Source organism: Eschrichtius robustus, chromosome 11, assembly GCF_028021215.1.
Source record: "Eschrichtius robustus isolate mEscRob2 chromosome 11, mEscRob2.pri, whole genome shotgun sequence".
Lineage (NCBI taxonomy): Eukaryota > Metazoa > Chordata > Mammalia > Artiodactyla > Eschrichtiidae > Eschrichtius > Eschrichtius robustus.
The window spans coordinates 100484460-100498189 of NC_090834.1; the positions used below are offsets into that span (position 1 = coordinate 100484460).

General features: G+C 49.1%; 1 protein-coding gene across 50 annotated transcripts in view; it reads left to right on the forward strand.

Moving 5' to 3' along the window:
- The first annotated feature begins 65 nt into the window (after nucleotides 1-65).
- Nucleotides 66-13730, forward strand: part of MADD (MAP kinase activating death domain) — a 40572-nt gene continuing 26907 nt past the window's right edge. For 29 of the 50 annotated variants that reach the window (XM_068554263.1, XM_068554271.1, XM_068554264.1 and 26 more), the window contains exons 1-13: nucleotides 66-812; nucleotides 4635-4794; nucleotides 5578-6174; nucleotides 6591-6894; nucleotides 7417-7548; nucleotides 7972-8085; nucleotides 8781-8861; nucleotides 10721-10899; nucleotides 11257-11492; nucleotides 11693-11849; nucleotides 12128-12231; nucleotides 12834-13024; nucleotides 13402-13655. In XM_068554263.1, the coding sequence (XP_068410364.1) occupies nucleotides 4733-4794; nucleotides 5578-6174; nucleotides 6591-6894; nucleotides 7417-7548; nucleotides 7972-8085; nucleotides 8781-8861; nucleotides 10721-10899; nucleotides 11257-11492; nucleotides 11693-11849; nucleotides 12128-12231; nucleotides 12834-13024; nucleotides 13402-13655 (2411 nt within the window). In that variant the 5' untranslated portion in view covers nucleotides 66-812; nucleotides 4635-4732. The remainder of the gene's footprint in view (nucleotides 813-4634; nucleotides 4795-5577; nucleotides 6175-6590; nucleotides 6895-7416; nucleotides 7549-7971; nucleotides 8086-8780; nucleotides 8862-10720; nucleotides 10900-11256; nucleotides 11493-11692; nucleotides 11850-12127; nucleotides 12232-12833; nucleotides 13025-13401; nucleotides 13656-13730) is intronic. The other 21 variants (XM_068554277.1, XM_068554283.1, XM_068554287.1 and 18 more) reach the window with 1 other exon arrangement.

Here is a 13730-nt window from a genome sequence, read left to right on the forward strand (position 1 = left end):
AAAACGGTGCTCCGTGTGAAGACTGTACTAACCGGGCCCAATGGATGAACCTGGGGGCCACTTTGCACAAGGTTCTCCAGGGCCCTGCCCATCCTGCCTCTACCACTTCCTGTTTTCCCCACAGGGCCCCAAGAGAAATTCTCCACTGTCACTCTGCGGCTTGGCCATAAATGCCGCCGGGCTGCCTCACCGATAGGCCTGGCACTGTTTGTACAGGAAGGCCAAAATGAATTCAGAATGAGAGAAACCAATTTCTGGAATGGGGGTGGGGGCCCGACAACAGAGGAGAGAAGCTTGTGTCCTTGCGGGTCCGTTTCCAGACTCAGAGGAGGGAGACAAGTCACAAGTGACAGCCTTGGCAGTGAGTGGGGACCTCATTTTACCAGTCCCAGTGCGATGTAAGGGTCAATGAAGTGCTGAGGCTGGGACGCACCCTTGCCCCCCCTCAATGATCCCGGTGGGATCGTGTTGCCTTTCTGTGAGGGAGGGAGTGTTGGATTTTCGGAACTAACGCCTCAGTCGTGCACCTGTGTTCGTGCGTGCGGGTATAATGCCTTGGTTTTTCCGTTGATACTTAAGAAGGTACAACAATCCCTCCTCTTGGCCCGCAGGCCCTGTGGGACAGCGAGAAAAGTCCCCAGAGGCCAGGAGGAGGCTGCTGTGTCCCAGGTTTAGCCTCGCGGAAAGGCTGGACTCCCTCTCCCAGCGCGCACCGGGGCACCGCTCACGCCCCCTGCCTTGGAGCGCACCGGGTGGAGGACATGCCGCGGCTGCGCCTTCCGGCCTCAAGTCCCCCCGCCGCCCCTGAATTGGTAGGCTCCACCGCCGCAGTCGCCGGCTTTCCTGCCCACGCGGCTGGGCACTTCCAAAGCGCGAGCGGGGGAGGGAGATGAGGTGAGGGGAACGGTGAGAAAGTCCTAGGGCAGCTTATCTTGAGACGTCGCTTCCAGATTCATCCGCAGTTCGTCGAAATGGGCTCTATTTCCGTGTCGAATTAAAACGTTTGCGCAACCCAAACAAAAAGTATTCCTTTGGGTCCTCCCCTTGTCACGTAGAGGCGCTGGGCTGGCCCAGCGCTCCCCATCGCGTTCCCACTTCCACACGCATAGGTGTGTGCGTAGCCGTCTCTCTCTCGAGGGCCGGCTCCACCCTGCAGCGCTCGGCTTGGTGCAGCCCTGTCCCCACGGGGGTGAATGGTCCGGCCCCTGGCTCCTCAGCCTCCCCCTCCTTCACCAAGTCGGAGTGGTACACGGCCCACGGTGCAGACGCGGAACTGGCGCGCGGTCCGAGCGGCGCCCGCGCCGAGGAGCGATTGACGCTCGACTGCCGGGGGACGTCTGGCCGAACCCGGCCGGTACCCCGAGGCTCGGGAGGTAGGAGGGTCCGGGCCGCTGGGGGCCCCGGAAGGGTGTTTGGGACGAGGCTGCCCGGGAGAAACGGACTTTGGGAGGAAACAGGGGCTCTAGGGCGAAGGGGCCTCTAAGGAGGCCTTGAAGGAGTGTGAGGGGGCGTAGGGTCTCGAGAGGGACAGCAGGGGTCCGTAGGGAAGAGGGTGGCGCTAGAGGTGGGGGCGTCCGGGCCGCCGAGGGGGTTCGGGCTGCGAGCCTAGGCGCAGCTCGCGGCTGCAGGGCGAGATTCCTACGGGGGTGGCGGGCGGTCCTGGTTCCGGGGCGGGGGCGGGGGAGAACTGTCCAGCAGGTGAGGGGGCGGCCAGAGCTGTCCAGCTCCGGGGCCCGAGCCGTGCTAACCACATGGCGCGCGTGTGTGCGTGTGTATGTGCGTGTGTGTATTTGTGTGCGCGCACCCGCGCGCCTTATTTTTGGTTAGGGTTTGAAAAGCACGTTTGGCTCTTTAAAAAAAAAATTTTTTTTTTTTAATTTGGTGTTTCAAAATCGGCTTGTTGGAGAGTGGAGACACCGTTCAGTTCTTCCTGCAGCTGCTTCCCTCCCCATCCTCGTGCACCTCTAAATTCGTCCTCCTGTTTCTGCCCTCCCCTCTTCCCCAACCCTGCCTATTGCCTGCCTCTTTACTCTCATTCTTCCCCGCGCTGGACCAGTGTGTGCTGATGCGCTTGCAAGGTCACTGCCTGGGGAGGCGGTGGAGGGGAGAGAGCCTCCTGTTGTGCTCACGTCAGCAAGGATGTCATATCGCTCTCTGGTTCCTGTGGTTTTACTATGACATCCTGCCCAAAATGAGGGGCGAATCCAAAGGGTTGGTTAATGTGGCCATTTGTAAGCTGAAAAGACATAGATAATTTAAAGCGGTGGATGGAGTGGATGGTAGTTGTGTAGAACTTCAGCAGATAGGTATGCGTTTTGAGCTTGATGCCTTTGGAATTGTAGGGGCTAGGAATGAGGATCTATACGTTAGTAAACGTAGCTGAGGCAAGAGGCAGAGTGGGTGGATGTGAAGACAGAGTGTGAGTTATAGGTAATGCGAGAGAATTTAGAGTCTTCGTGAGGAGGGGAGAGGGGAGAGAATGGGAAGAAAAGCCTTGGTTATCTCTGCAATCTGAAAAACCAAAGGCAGTGGCTGTTGATGAGATATAAATTGAGACTAAAAATCCATCCTATCACTAGTGGCTAGAATAGTCACAAGATCTCTGGGTCCTTGTGGCTTTGGAGGGAGGTGAGCACTGTAGTGCATGATAATGATTTCAGTTTTATCAGGTGATTCTCAGTGGAGAGGGGGCTGGGATCCCACCAAGGATAGAGGCCTGATGCCTAGCATATTAATAGAAGATGCTTCAGGTGTGATCTTTGAGATTTTTATTTGGAAAGGGCTCCTGGTTTTCAACATAAACCTAGATTTCAAGGTTTAGCCTTGAGCTCTGGTCCTGTAAATTGTTTTATTTTAAGATACTTTGGCTCTCACGAGGCATTTTCCATATAATTCTTTAGAGAATGAATTCTGCTTTTACCCATCTCCCATTTCATTTCTGTGTTTCCCTCCCCTTCTCATTCTGCTTGGGAGGAGCTGAACTCTGCTCTCTAACAGTCCATACTGCAGTGCCTCACGTTCTGCAGTATGCTTATGAGTCTGTAGCAGTGGAGAGGCCCAAAGGGCTTTTGGGGTGGTAGTGATGCCTAGAAATGAGTATTTTGCAAGCTTGGGAACTTGGTTTTCGTTGTGTAGAAAGGAGATATCTCTATCAAAATCCAGAATTAAGACAAAGTGCAAACTAAAGGCACATGGGGGAGAAGATGACCTAACAATCAGTCGGTGCTATCAGTGGAAGAGGTGTCTCTAGATTCAAGGAGAATGAATTATTATGGGCATTGGCCAACTCTGGAGTAGCAGCTGATAGCACTGTGCGGTCCCCAAGCAGGGGAGGGGCGGTGGCTCTGCTATAAATAGTGCTGGAGCCAGAGTTGCTATGGAGACAAAACTGAATCCTATTACCTGCAGGTCCTCTATTGGGAGCAAGAGAAAGGAGGGAGAAGTATTTTGAGGATTTGAGAGGTGTTGTAAATTTTTTTTTTTTTAATTATTAAGTAGGAGAGAAAAAAAGATAGAGCTTCTCATCTAAATCAAATAGAGCCTTAAGCATACAGAGAGTGTGTACGTTGTATGTATGGGAGTGCACGCAGCAGCAAAGAAGAGAGTGATGTGTGAGGGTGTGTGTCGTGTAATGGGATTCTCTCTGTGTGTATAGTGAACAAGGTCTTAGTGTGGCTACGTGTGGAGCACAGAGGTGGAATACTGGAAGCACTGAAAGTAACCTTGTCATGGAGTGAAACATTTTGTTTAGAGGAGTGTATGGAGACCCAACAGGAAATAAATTACAGTTAGGACATGTAAGCTTTTTCTAATTTTTGGACTATGGCTTAGAAATTCCTCTGAGCACCTCTCCCTGTCCTTGCAGGACTACTGTTATTTCTGCATCTAATTCTTAATCTCTGTAAGGTAAAGAAGGACAATGCCTCATCTGTGTATATTGTATTACTAATTCGAATCCTGGGACCAGAATGTAAGTGGAAGACTGTGATTCAGCACCAAGGGCAGAGCCAGTAGCAGTAGCCACTGGACCCCTTTCTTGCTTGAAGAGGGGAGAAAAATGGTTTAGATGAAGCAATTGGGCCATAGATATTCTTCATTTGAGATCACATGGGGTAGAGTAGCCAGCTGTTGTTACTGTCTGAGTGCAATTAACTGTATAGACTATATGGTAATTTCACATCAAGCTGAATGCAGAATGTTGGAACAGAGAATAATTAGGTTTCCACCTAGAGCTAGGAGTGCAGATTAGTTCTGATTAGAGAGTCTGGTTTGATCCTGATCCACCCTGGAGCAGTCCTGAAAGTGACTTAATTTTTGTTATCATAATAACTGAGTCCAGATTAGACCGACTGGGCCTGTTTTTCAGAAACAGAAACAGCCCCAGGAGTGAGGCTGGAAATGAGCTGGTTTGTAGGGACGGAGAGGTGAACCATTATTTATCCTTCTTCTTGACATTTGACTCTGTGAGCTCTTAAGCCTGGACAGAGCTCTAGGCTAGGAAAAGTGTCATGTTCTCCTATCTTTAGTACTAAAATGGAAGATCTTCTGACCTATGTCCCTGGCTGGGTTGAAGCTGAGAGGGATGAGTCCCTTAGGCACAGCAATGGATCTTATCAGTACTTTTTTCCTATTAGACTTGGATTTTCAGATAATATCAGAATTCCTCCTGGGGACATCGATTCCATGCTTGGTGCCTTGAAGTTTCTCTGAGATGAACTGATGAATCGGAACCATGGTGCAAAAGAAGAAGTCCTGTCCTCGGTTACTTGACTACCTAGTGATCGTAGGGGCCAGGTAACCAAGAAGTGACTGATTTTTGTCTTGTCATCTGGGATAGCCATAAAATCTGTGATGATTTCCCTTCCCCATTTCCACGTTGCTTTGCATATCTCATTCTTCCCCCCCCCGCCCCCGCCCCCCCCCGCCCCCGCTCCCCCGCCCCCGCCCCCGCACCAGCCCCAGCCATGCCATGCCATGCGGCACATGGGATCTTAGTTCCCTGACCAGGGATTGAACCCTTGCCCCCTGCATTGGAAGCACAGAGTCTTAACCACTGGACCACCAGGGAAGCCCTGCATATCTCTTTCTTCTTCTATTATTTCACCCTGGTGGGAACCTTGCTGCCATAAGGGAAACAAAACAGGTAGATTGAGAGTGTTGGCCTGGAGGAACAGAGATAGAGCAAAACTCTGCTCTTAACTAGCGTCTTTGTGATTTTGAGCAAATATACTCTATACACTTCAGTTTCCTTATTTCGAACAAAGGAAAAGTACATTGTGCTTCTTCTGTCTCTACATATGCTCTCTTGGGAATTCATTAGCTAATACACCTTGAAAGATGCTAGTCATCTCAAGGTGTTAATGATAATTTTATTGTCGCCATTTTCCTTTTATTTCAGGGTGGGCATCTTCATGGCAGCACAGACCTCATTTAGCCTATAGCTAAATGTGGCATGTTTTCCAAGGTCCTGCAGCTAGGTTTCTTTATCCAAAAGAGCATTTATTTCTTGACTGTGGTTAAAATTTGAAAGGGCGTTCTGTCCCTTCAGGCTGCTGAATTTGTCTTTCTGTTCTCCAGGCACCCGAGCAGTGATAGCGTGGCCCAGACTCCAGAATTGCTACGGCGATACCCGTTAGAGGATCACGCCGAGTTTCCCTTGCCCCCGGACGTCGTGTTCTTCTGCCAGCCGGAGGGCTGCCTGAGTGTGCGGCAACGGCGCATGAGCCTGCGCGAGGACACCTCTTTTGTCTTCACTCTCACCGACAAGGACACTGGAGTCACGCGTTATGGCATCTGTGTTAACTTCTACCGCTCCTTCCAAAAGCGCATGCCTAAGGAAAAGGGGGAGGCCGGGGCAGGGTCCCGTGGGAAGGAAGGACCCCATGCCACCTGCATCTCAGAAGAGGTTGGCGCCGAGAGCTCGGAGAGTGGCCCGTCCCTGCAGCCTCCAAGTGCCGACTCTACCCCGGATGTGAACCAGTCTCCTCGGGGCAGACGCCGGGCCAAGGCGGAGAGCCGTTCCCGCAACAGCACTCTGACGTCCCTGTGTGTGCTCAGCCATTACCCCTTCTTCTCCACCTTCCGAGAGTGTCTGTACACCCTCAAACGTCTGGTGGACTGCTGTAGTGAGCGACTGCTGGGCAAGAAACTGGGCATCCCTCGAGGCATACAGAGGTACGGTTCACTGCTTATGCTCAGAAGAGAGGGGCGGCATCTAGGGTTGAGGTGTAATTGGCTTGTGAGGGGCGTAGGAATTTTCCTCTAAAGCCTGAGCTCCTTCAGACCTCCTTAAGCACTTTGTGTTAATCCGTGCTAAGCAAAAGACTACTGCAGAGTTAGACTTCCTTCCATGATCGTGTTTGGAGTGATGCTGAGGAATTTGGTGTTTCACGATGGGCAGGACAGTAAGCCTTGCTATGTATACATTTTTGCACTTGTCATTACTCTTACGTGTACCCTGTGATCCTAGCTGAGACCAAAGGGTGGGCTTCTCCAGCTGCTGTCATTAGACCCTCTACGGTTACGCTGGGCTGCAGTGGGGTGTCAGCTGCTAGTGCTTATGTGTCTGTTTCCTGCTGTCTGCTGCTCAGGGACACCATGTGGCGCATCTTCACTGGATCGTTGTTAGTGGAGGAGAAGTCAAGTGCCCTTCTGCACGACCTTCGAGAGATTGAGGCCTGGATCTATCGATTGCTGCGCTCCCCAGTACCCGTCTCAGGGCAGAAGCGAGTGGACATTGAGGTCCTGCCCCAGGAGCTCCAGCAAGCTCTGACCTTTGCTCTTCCAGACCCCTCTCGATTCACCCTAGTGGATTTCCCACTGCACCTCCCCTTGGAACTTCTGGGTGTGGATGCCTGTCTTCAGGTGCTAACCTGCATCCTGTTAGAACACAAGGTGAGAGGGCCAGCTTTCTAGACTGTTCTAGGGGAAGGGCTTTGAAATGTGGCAGAGGCTAGACCATGAGTTCTCTGAGGATAGGGACTACATCTTTTTCATCATCTTGTCTCCAGGAGATAACACGATACCAGGTATACGACAGGTACTCGGTTGGTGTGGGTTGAATTAAGGTACTAGTATCGTGTGGGATATATTCAGAGGGCTTGACACGCAGTTGAATTCTCCTTAACTATACCAGCCTAATTCTCTGAAAATTTCAGTCGTTCTGTTCCAGTGAGTGACCCTGGGATTTGGGGGTACAAGAACTAGGATGACAAAGGAGTGATTCAAGGGAGAATTAACTGCAGTGCTTGCACTGGGAGGCGGCAGGCAGGGTGAGGCGTGAGGCAGTGATAAGTGTGGAAACTAAACTCCCAGAGCCGGAGGCTTGGTGAAACAGAAACTAAATTGTAGCGTGGGAAGCTGTTTTCTCACAAACCTTCTCCTGTCGGGTAACCCTTGTGGTGTGGCTCGTTGCAGGTGGTGCTGCAGTCCCGAGACTACAACGCACTCTCCATGTCTGTGATGGCATTTGTGGCAATGATTTATCCCTTGGAGTATATGTTTCCTGTTATCCCACTGCTGCCCACCTGCATGGCGTCCGCAGAACAGGTGAGTCTCAAGGTGTCTTCTGGCTTTGTCACCTCTGTTCCAACTCTGTCCAGCTCTGAGGGCGAAGGCTCAATGCCCAGAGAAGTTGTAAATCAGTACTGGTCCTGAATTCCTTGTTATAACTTACTTGTCTACAAAATCTGAACTGATCTGGTGGCAAAACCTATGCTATTTATGTTTTTTATTTATCACAGTTAGTATAATGATTATAGGCTGCTGGCTACACCACTGCAGGTGCTACATAATATGTAGAATACGCACTATTACTTTTCTAAAATCTGAAAAATTCTGAACTTTGAAACACATCTGCCTTCAAGGATTTGGAAGAGGGATTGTGGACCTGCGTTTTCCTTATCTAGGAAAAGTCGTGGCTCAATATATGATCGCAGTAGGTTTTGGTTTTGTTTCTTGTCTTTTCCACAGCTGCTGTTGGCTCCAACACCGTACATCATCGGGGTCCCTGCCAGCTTCTTCCTCTACAAACTGGACTTCAAAATGCCTGACGATGTATGGCTGGTGGATCTGGACAGCAGCAGGGTGAGGCTCTTGGCTGAGGCATTGTAGGGTCTAGAATAGGATTGTGTTCTGTTTTTCTAGATTACTCCCAGGAAGTTCCTAAGTTTGTGGGTGATTGCTGTTATGAGACTCATTGAAACAACTTTTTAAAACATACTGCTTTTACTTTATTGGCTTAACAAACCCTTGGTTAGGACTCAAAGAATTACAAGATTTAGTTTTGCTGGAGTTAAATGCTTCCCCACATCTTCCAAGAGCAGTAGGGCAGTTGCGGTTGCAGGATTATTAGATATGGTGTAGGTCATCTAATGGCTTTCTGGGAGTGTAGTTTCTAGTAAGAAACTGCAGACTTTAAAAAAGTATATTAACACTCTGCGGTGTGAGTACATTGAAACTTCGGTAGGTAGCCCTTATATGGGTTCACTGTAAAACTTTAGAAAATGCAAATAAGTATAAAGAAGTCAATAAAACTATGATCCTGTTATCTAGAGATAGTCACCAATAACATTTAGGTATAATACTTCCTTGCAGGTGTGTATATGTGTCATATACATGTGTATGTGTGTATTTTATATGTGTGTACATGATATATGTGTTTGCATATATATAATAATACCGTATATATAACTTCCTGTTCTTGTTGCTTACCTTTATGTAAGAGAAACTTTGGAGCAACTAATTCTAAGGTCATGCCTTTTAACTTTCTTCTGGTGCAGGTGATTGCCCCCACCAATGCAGAAGTGCTACCTATCCTGCCAGAGCCAGAATCATTAGAGTTGAAAAAACATTTAAAACAGGTAGGTGAAGAATGACGAAAAGGAAGGGGAGCAGTAGTGGCTATAGGGCTGCTGTAGGGGGACAGCTATTGTAAGAGCCAGTTTCCTTTCAGACTTCAAGTGGAGTAGATTTTCTTAGCCTTGGGTGGGCTTAAAAAGAGATGTATCCCATTTCTGGGTTGCAGGGTGAATCTCAAAAAGGGCTTTTTAGATTCCTTTTAATTCATTGTGTGTCCCCTCCCACCCTCTAATCCTTGTAATGCTGTGTAAAACAACCCTTCACTTCCTGCTGCTTGTCCCATCTGCCATTCTTGATGGCCTTGGAGCATTCTCTCAGTGTTACAGGAGGGAGTTAGTAGTTTGGATAATGTGTCTCCTTTTATGTTTTCCTCTTGAATTGATCTCTGGTCCCTACAGAATCATTTCTTCAAAAATTCCTTTCTTTGAGTAAACCCTTAAATACATTTTTCATTGATTGATTTTCTTCTTCTTCTGCATGCCGAACACAGTACCTGAAGGTAAAGTGTGATGAGGCCCTGGTCCTCTGCGCTGCTGTGTGTGTTATGTAGGACCACCAGTAGACAGCTCTGTATTTCTTTTTAGGAATCTGTCATTTGAAGGGTCTTCAGGAATCTCTCTCTGTGTTGTCTCAGTTCTTAGAAATACCTCTAGGTGGGGACTTCCCTGGTGGTTCAGTGGTTAAGAATCTGCCTGCCTATGCAGGGGACGCGGGTTCGAGCCCTGGTCCGGGAAGATCCCACATGCCACGGAGCAACTAAGCCCGTGTGCCACAACTACTGAGCCTGAGGTCTAGAGCCCGCGAGCCATGACTGCTGAGCCCGCGTGCCACAGCTACTGAAGCCTGTGCGCCTAGAGCCTGTGCTCAGCAACAAGAGAAGCCACCGCGATGAGAAGCCCACGCACCACAACGAAGAGTAGCCCCCGCTCGCCGCAACTAGAGAAAGCCCGCACGCGGCAGTGAAGACCCAACGCAGCCAAAAATAAATAAATAAATAAATAAATTTTCTTAAAAGAAAGAAATACCTCTAGGTGAAATCTGTTTGGATATAAATGGGTGATTTTGTATTATCCCTCTCTCTTTTTCACTTGATTCATCACTACTGATGTAATAGGATATCTTGTTACTGCAGAGTCTGGTGAGGATTGCAAGTTCAGAACGTTCTCTAGCTGTCTTCCTTTGCTGTGTTTTTCATCCTTGGTGATTGCTTTAGTATGACTAATGAGATGGAGAGGTTGATACATGATATTGGACTTTAAATGTTTGTAGGAGCTAAGATTTTTGGGCTCACAGATCCTGTATTCTGACCCCTGTTGCTCAAAGTGTGGTCCATGAACCAGCAGCATTAGCATCACCTGGGCTTGTTAAAAAGTGCAGAATCACCTCAGGTATACTGAATCAGAATCTGCAGTGTAACAACATCCCCAGGTGATTCCTATGCTCATTAACATTTAAGAAACACTGCTGGGCTAGACCAGTGGTTTTCAGATTGCCCCGTGGAGCCTCTGAGGGTTGATTTAGGTTGGGACCCCTGAGCATATGAGGCTCTGGGTTCCTTATGTCCTTCAGAGAAGCTTTACTTTTACATGTTTCGTTTGTTTGTATTTCTACACAGATTTCATAGAAAAACAAGATTTTGTAGCTAAAACAAATTTGAAAACTGTTGCCTTGGACTTCAGGTTTGATCAAGTTGCCTTGAGTCAGATTGGCTTAAGCTGAAGATATCATAATTCAGATTGTTTTCTAAAGGTTAATATATTTGGATTCTTGTTTCAAAGATGAAGGTTCTTTTCTAGGAATTGAGATTGGCTGGCTGCCCCAGAAATCTGCCTTCTCTGAGGGACTTCTTATTGTTCCGCAGGCCCTCGCCAGCATGAGTCTCAACACCCAGCCCATCCTCAATCTGGAGAAATTCCACGAAGGCCAGGAGATCCCTCTTCTCTTGGGAAGGCCTTCTAATGACCTGCAGTCTACACCTTCCACTGAATTCAACCCACTCATCTATGGCAACGATGTGGATTCTGTGGATGTCGCAACCAGGTACAGCCAAGCCAGCCCCACAGTCACAGGCTCTTAAATTGGTCTCTGCTCACTCAGTGACCTTGGGGCAGATGACTTCCCTGAGCCAGAGGTTCTTTATGTATACAATGTATATAATATTCGGTTACATTTGCCACCTTAGTAAAAGCAAACAGAAGAAATAATCATACTCTCAGGCCTCTTAGACCTTGCGTGAACAAGGAGATTGATGATTCTTTAAGATACCTCTCCCCTTGCTGTTAGAAACCCGTTAAATGATGACTGTGGGAGGTGGTCTGAGGCCTCGGATCGTAGGGATCCTTGCTTGCTCTGCAGGGCGAGGGACTCGGGTCATCTCACCATCCCCTTCTTCCCCAGAGTGGCCATGGTCCGTTTCTTCAACTCCCCCAACGTGCTGCAGGGCTTTCAGATGCACACACGTACCCTGCGTCTCTTTCCGCGGCCCGTGGTAGCTTTCCAAGCTGGCTCCTTTCTAGCCTCACGTCCCCGGCAGACTCCTTTTGCTGAGAAACTGGCCAGGACTCAGGCTGTGGAGTACTTTGGAGAATGGATCCTCAACCCCACCAACTATGCCTTTCAGCGGATTCACAACAGTGAGTCCACCGACCTCTGCTTTGCCCCGCCTTCTGCGTTTGTCCTCCTGATGGCTCTTCCCTTTGCTTCTTCCCTTTCTAATCTTCCACCTGCCCCCTGCCATTCTGATTTTGCTTTAGACTTTTTCCCACCTTTCTTGTAGGTTTTCACTGCTTTTTTCCCTTATTGCTGACTCTCTCCTTTTTTCCTCCGTGGGTAGACACGTTCGATCCAGCCCTGATAGGCGACAAGCCGAAGTGGTACACCCACCAGCTGCAGCCTGTCCACTATCGAGTGTATGACAGCAGTTCCCATCTGGCCGAGGCGCTGAGCGTGCCGCCGGAGCACGACTCTGACTCTGACCCTACTGATGACAGGTGAGCAGCCCCTTATGGCAGCAAGACAGTTCTTGAAGTCTAAGAGGCTCTTGCTAGCCGTTATTTAGCACAATTGCAGAATTTCATAGGATTTAGACATCAGTCCTTGAAGCCTTGGGTTATATTTTGGTTGATTGTTTTGTGTTAGTTTCCTTATTTTATCTTGCTCCCTGGCCTTGAGTTAAGAGTGCTTCTCTGTTTATTTTTCCCAATGCTGATTGCTGATTCTTCTCCCTGCCCCTTCTTTCTGTTTTATTTTTTTGCTCTTCACTCTGCAGTGGCAGTGATAGTATGGATTATGATGACTCGAGCTCTTCTTACTCTTCCCTTGGTGACTTTGTCAGTGAGATGATGAAATGTGACATCAATGGTGATACTCCTAGTAAGTGTACTTGGAGAAATTGGCCAGCTTGGGACAGGGTTTGGGGTTCTGTGATGGTATGGTCTGTACCTGCCATCCTTGTTTTTTTTTTTAATTAAAAACATTTTTTTAAATTAATTTTTTAATTGGAGTATAGTTTTTTTTATTTTTTATTTTATTTTATCTTTTTGGCTGCATTGGGTCTTCGTTGCTGCACGCAGGCTTTCTCTAGTTACTGCGAGCGGGGGCTACTCTTCGTTGCGGTGCGCGGGCTTCTCATTGCAGTGGCTTCTCTTGTCGCGGAGCATGGGCTCTAGGTGCACAGGCTTCAGTAGTTGCAGCACGCGAGCTCAGTAGTTGTGGCTCGTGGGCTCAGTAGTTGTGGCTCGCGGGCTCTAGAGCTCAGGCTCAGTAGTTGTGGGCACACGGGCTTAGTTGCTCTGCAGCATGTGGGATCTTCCCGGACCAGGGATCGAGCCCGTGTCCCCTGCATTGGCAGGCGGATTCTTAACGACTCCGCCACCAGGGAAGTCCTTGGAGTATAGTTGATTTACCATGTTGTGTTAGTTTCTACTGTACAGCAAAGTCAATCAGCCATACATATAATCCTTGGGTTTTGGCAGACGTGGATCCTCTGACACACGCGGCACTGGGGGATGCCAGTGAGGTAGCTATTGATGAGCTGCAGAGCCAGAAGGAAGTAGAGGAACCTGGCCCAGACAGCGAGAACTCTCAGGAAAACCCCCCTCTGCGTTCCAGCTCCAGCACCACCGCCAGCAGTAGCCCCAGCACCGTTATCCATGGAGCCAGTTCTGTACGTGAGGACTTGGAGGAGTGGATAAGTGAGGACTGTTACTTGGGATGTGGGCCTCAGCTCTGTTAGGAAGGCTAGGATGAAGCTATTCACTTCATTTGCTACTTTCTCCACATTTCCCCCTTCTTCCTCTCCGTAGATCCTATAGTTCAGAGCCTATGAGATACAATTTGACCCCAGGAGGACATCCAGCTTTGTTCAGGGGTTAGCCGAGATCCCCTTTGCATAATTTGTGGAGATAGAGAACAGGGGTATAACAAAGATCTTTTCTCACATACTCCTTAGGCTAGGAACCTGACAGGCCTGGCTTGAACTGAGAACATAGGAAGGCATCACAGGGCACCAGGTGACTCCTTTTCATTTAATATGTCCCCTAGGAACCTGCCGACTCAACGGAGATGGATGATAAGGCAGCAGTAGGCGTCTCCAAGTCCCTCCCCAGCGTGCCTCCCAGCATTGGCAAAGCGAACGTGGACAGGCGTCAGACAGAAATTGGAGAGGGGTCAGTGCGCCGGCGAACCTATGACAATCCGTACCTCGAGCCCCAGTACAGCTTTCCCCCTGAGGAAGATGACGATGAGCAGGGGGAAAGTTACACTCCCCGATTCAGCCAACGTGTCGGTGGCAATCGGTGAGAGCCTGGGGTTGCCTTCTAGATGGGTGACTGAAGGACCTCACTACAGTGGACCCTGGGCGAGGGTTACCC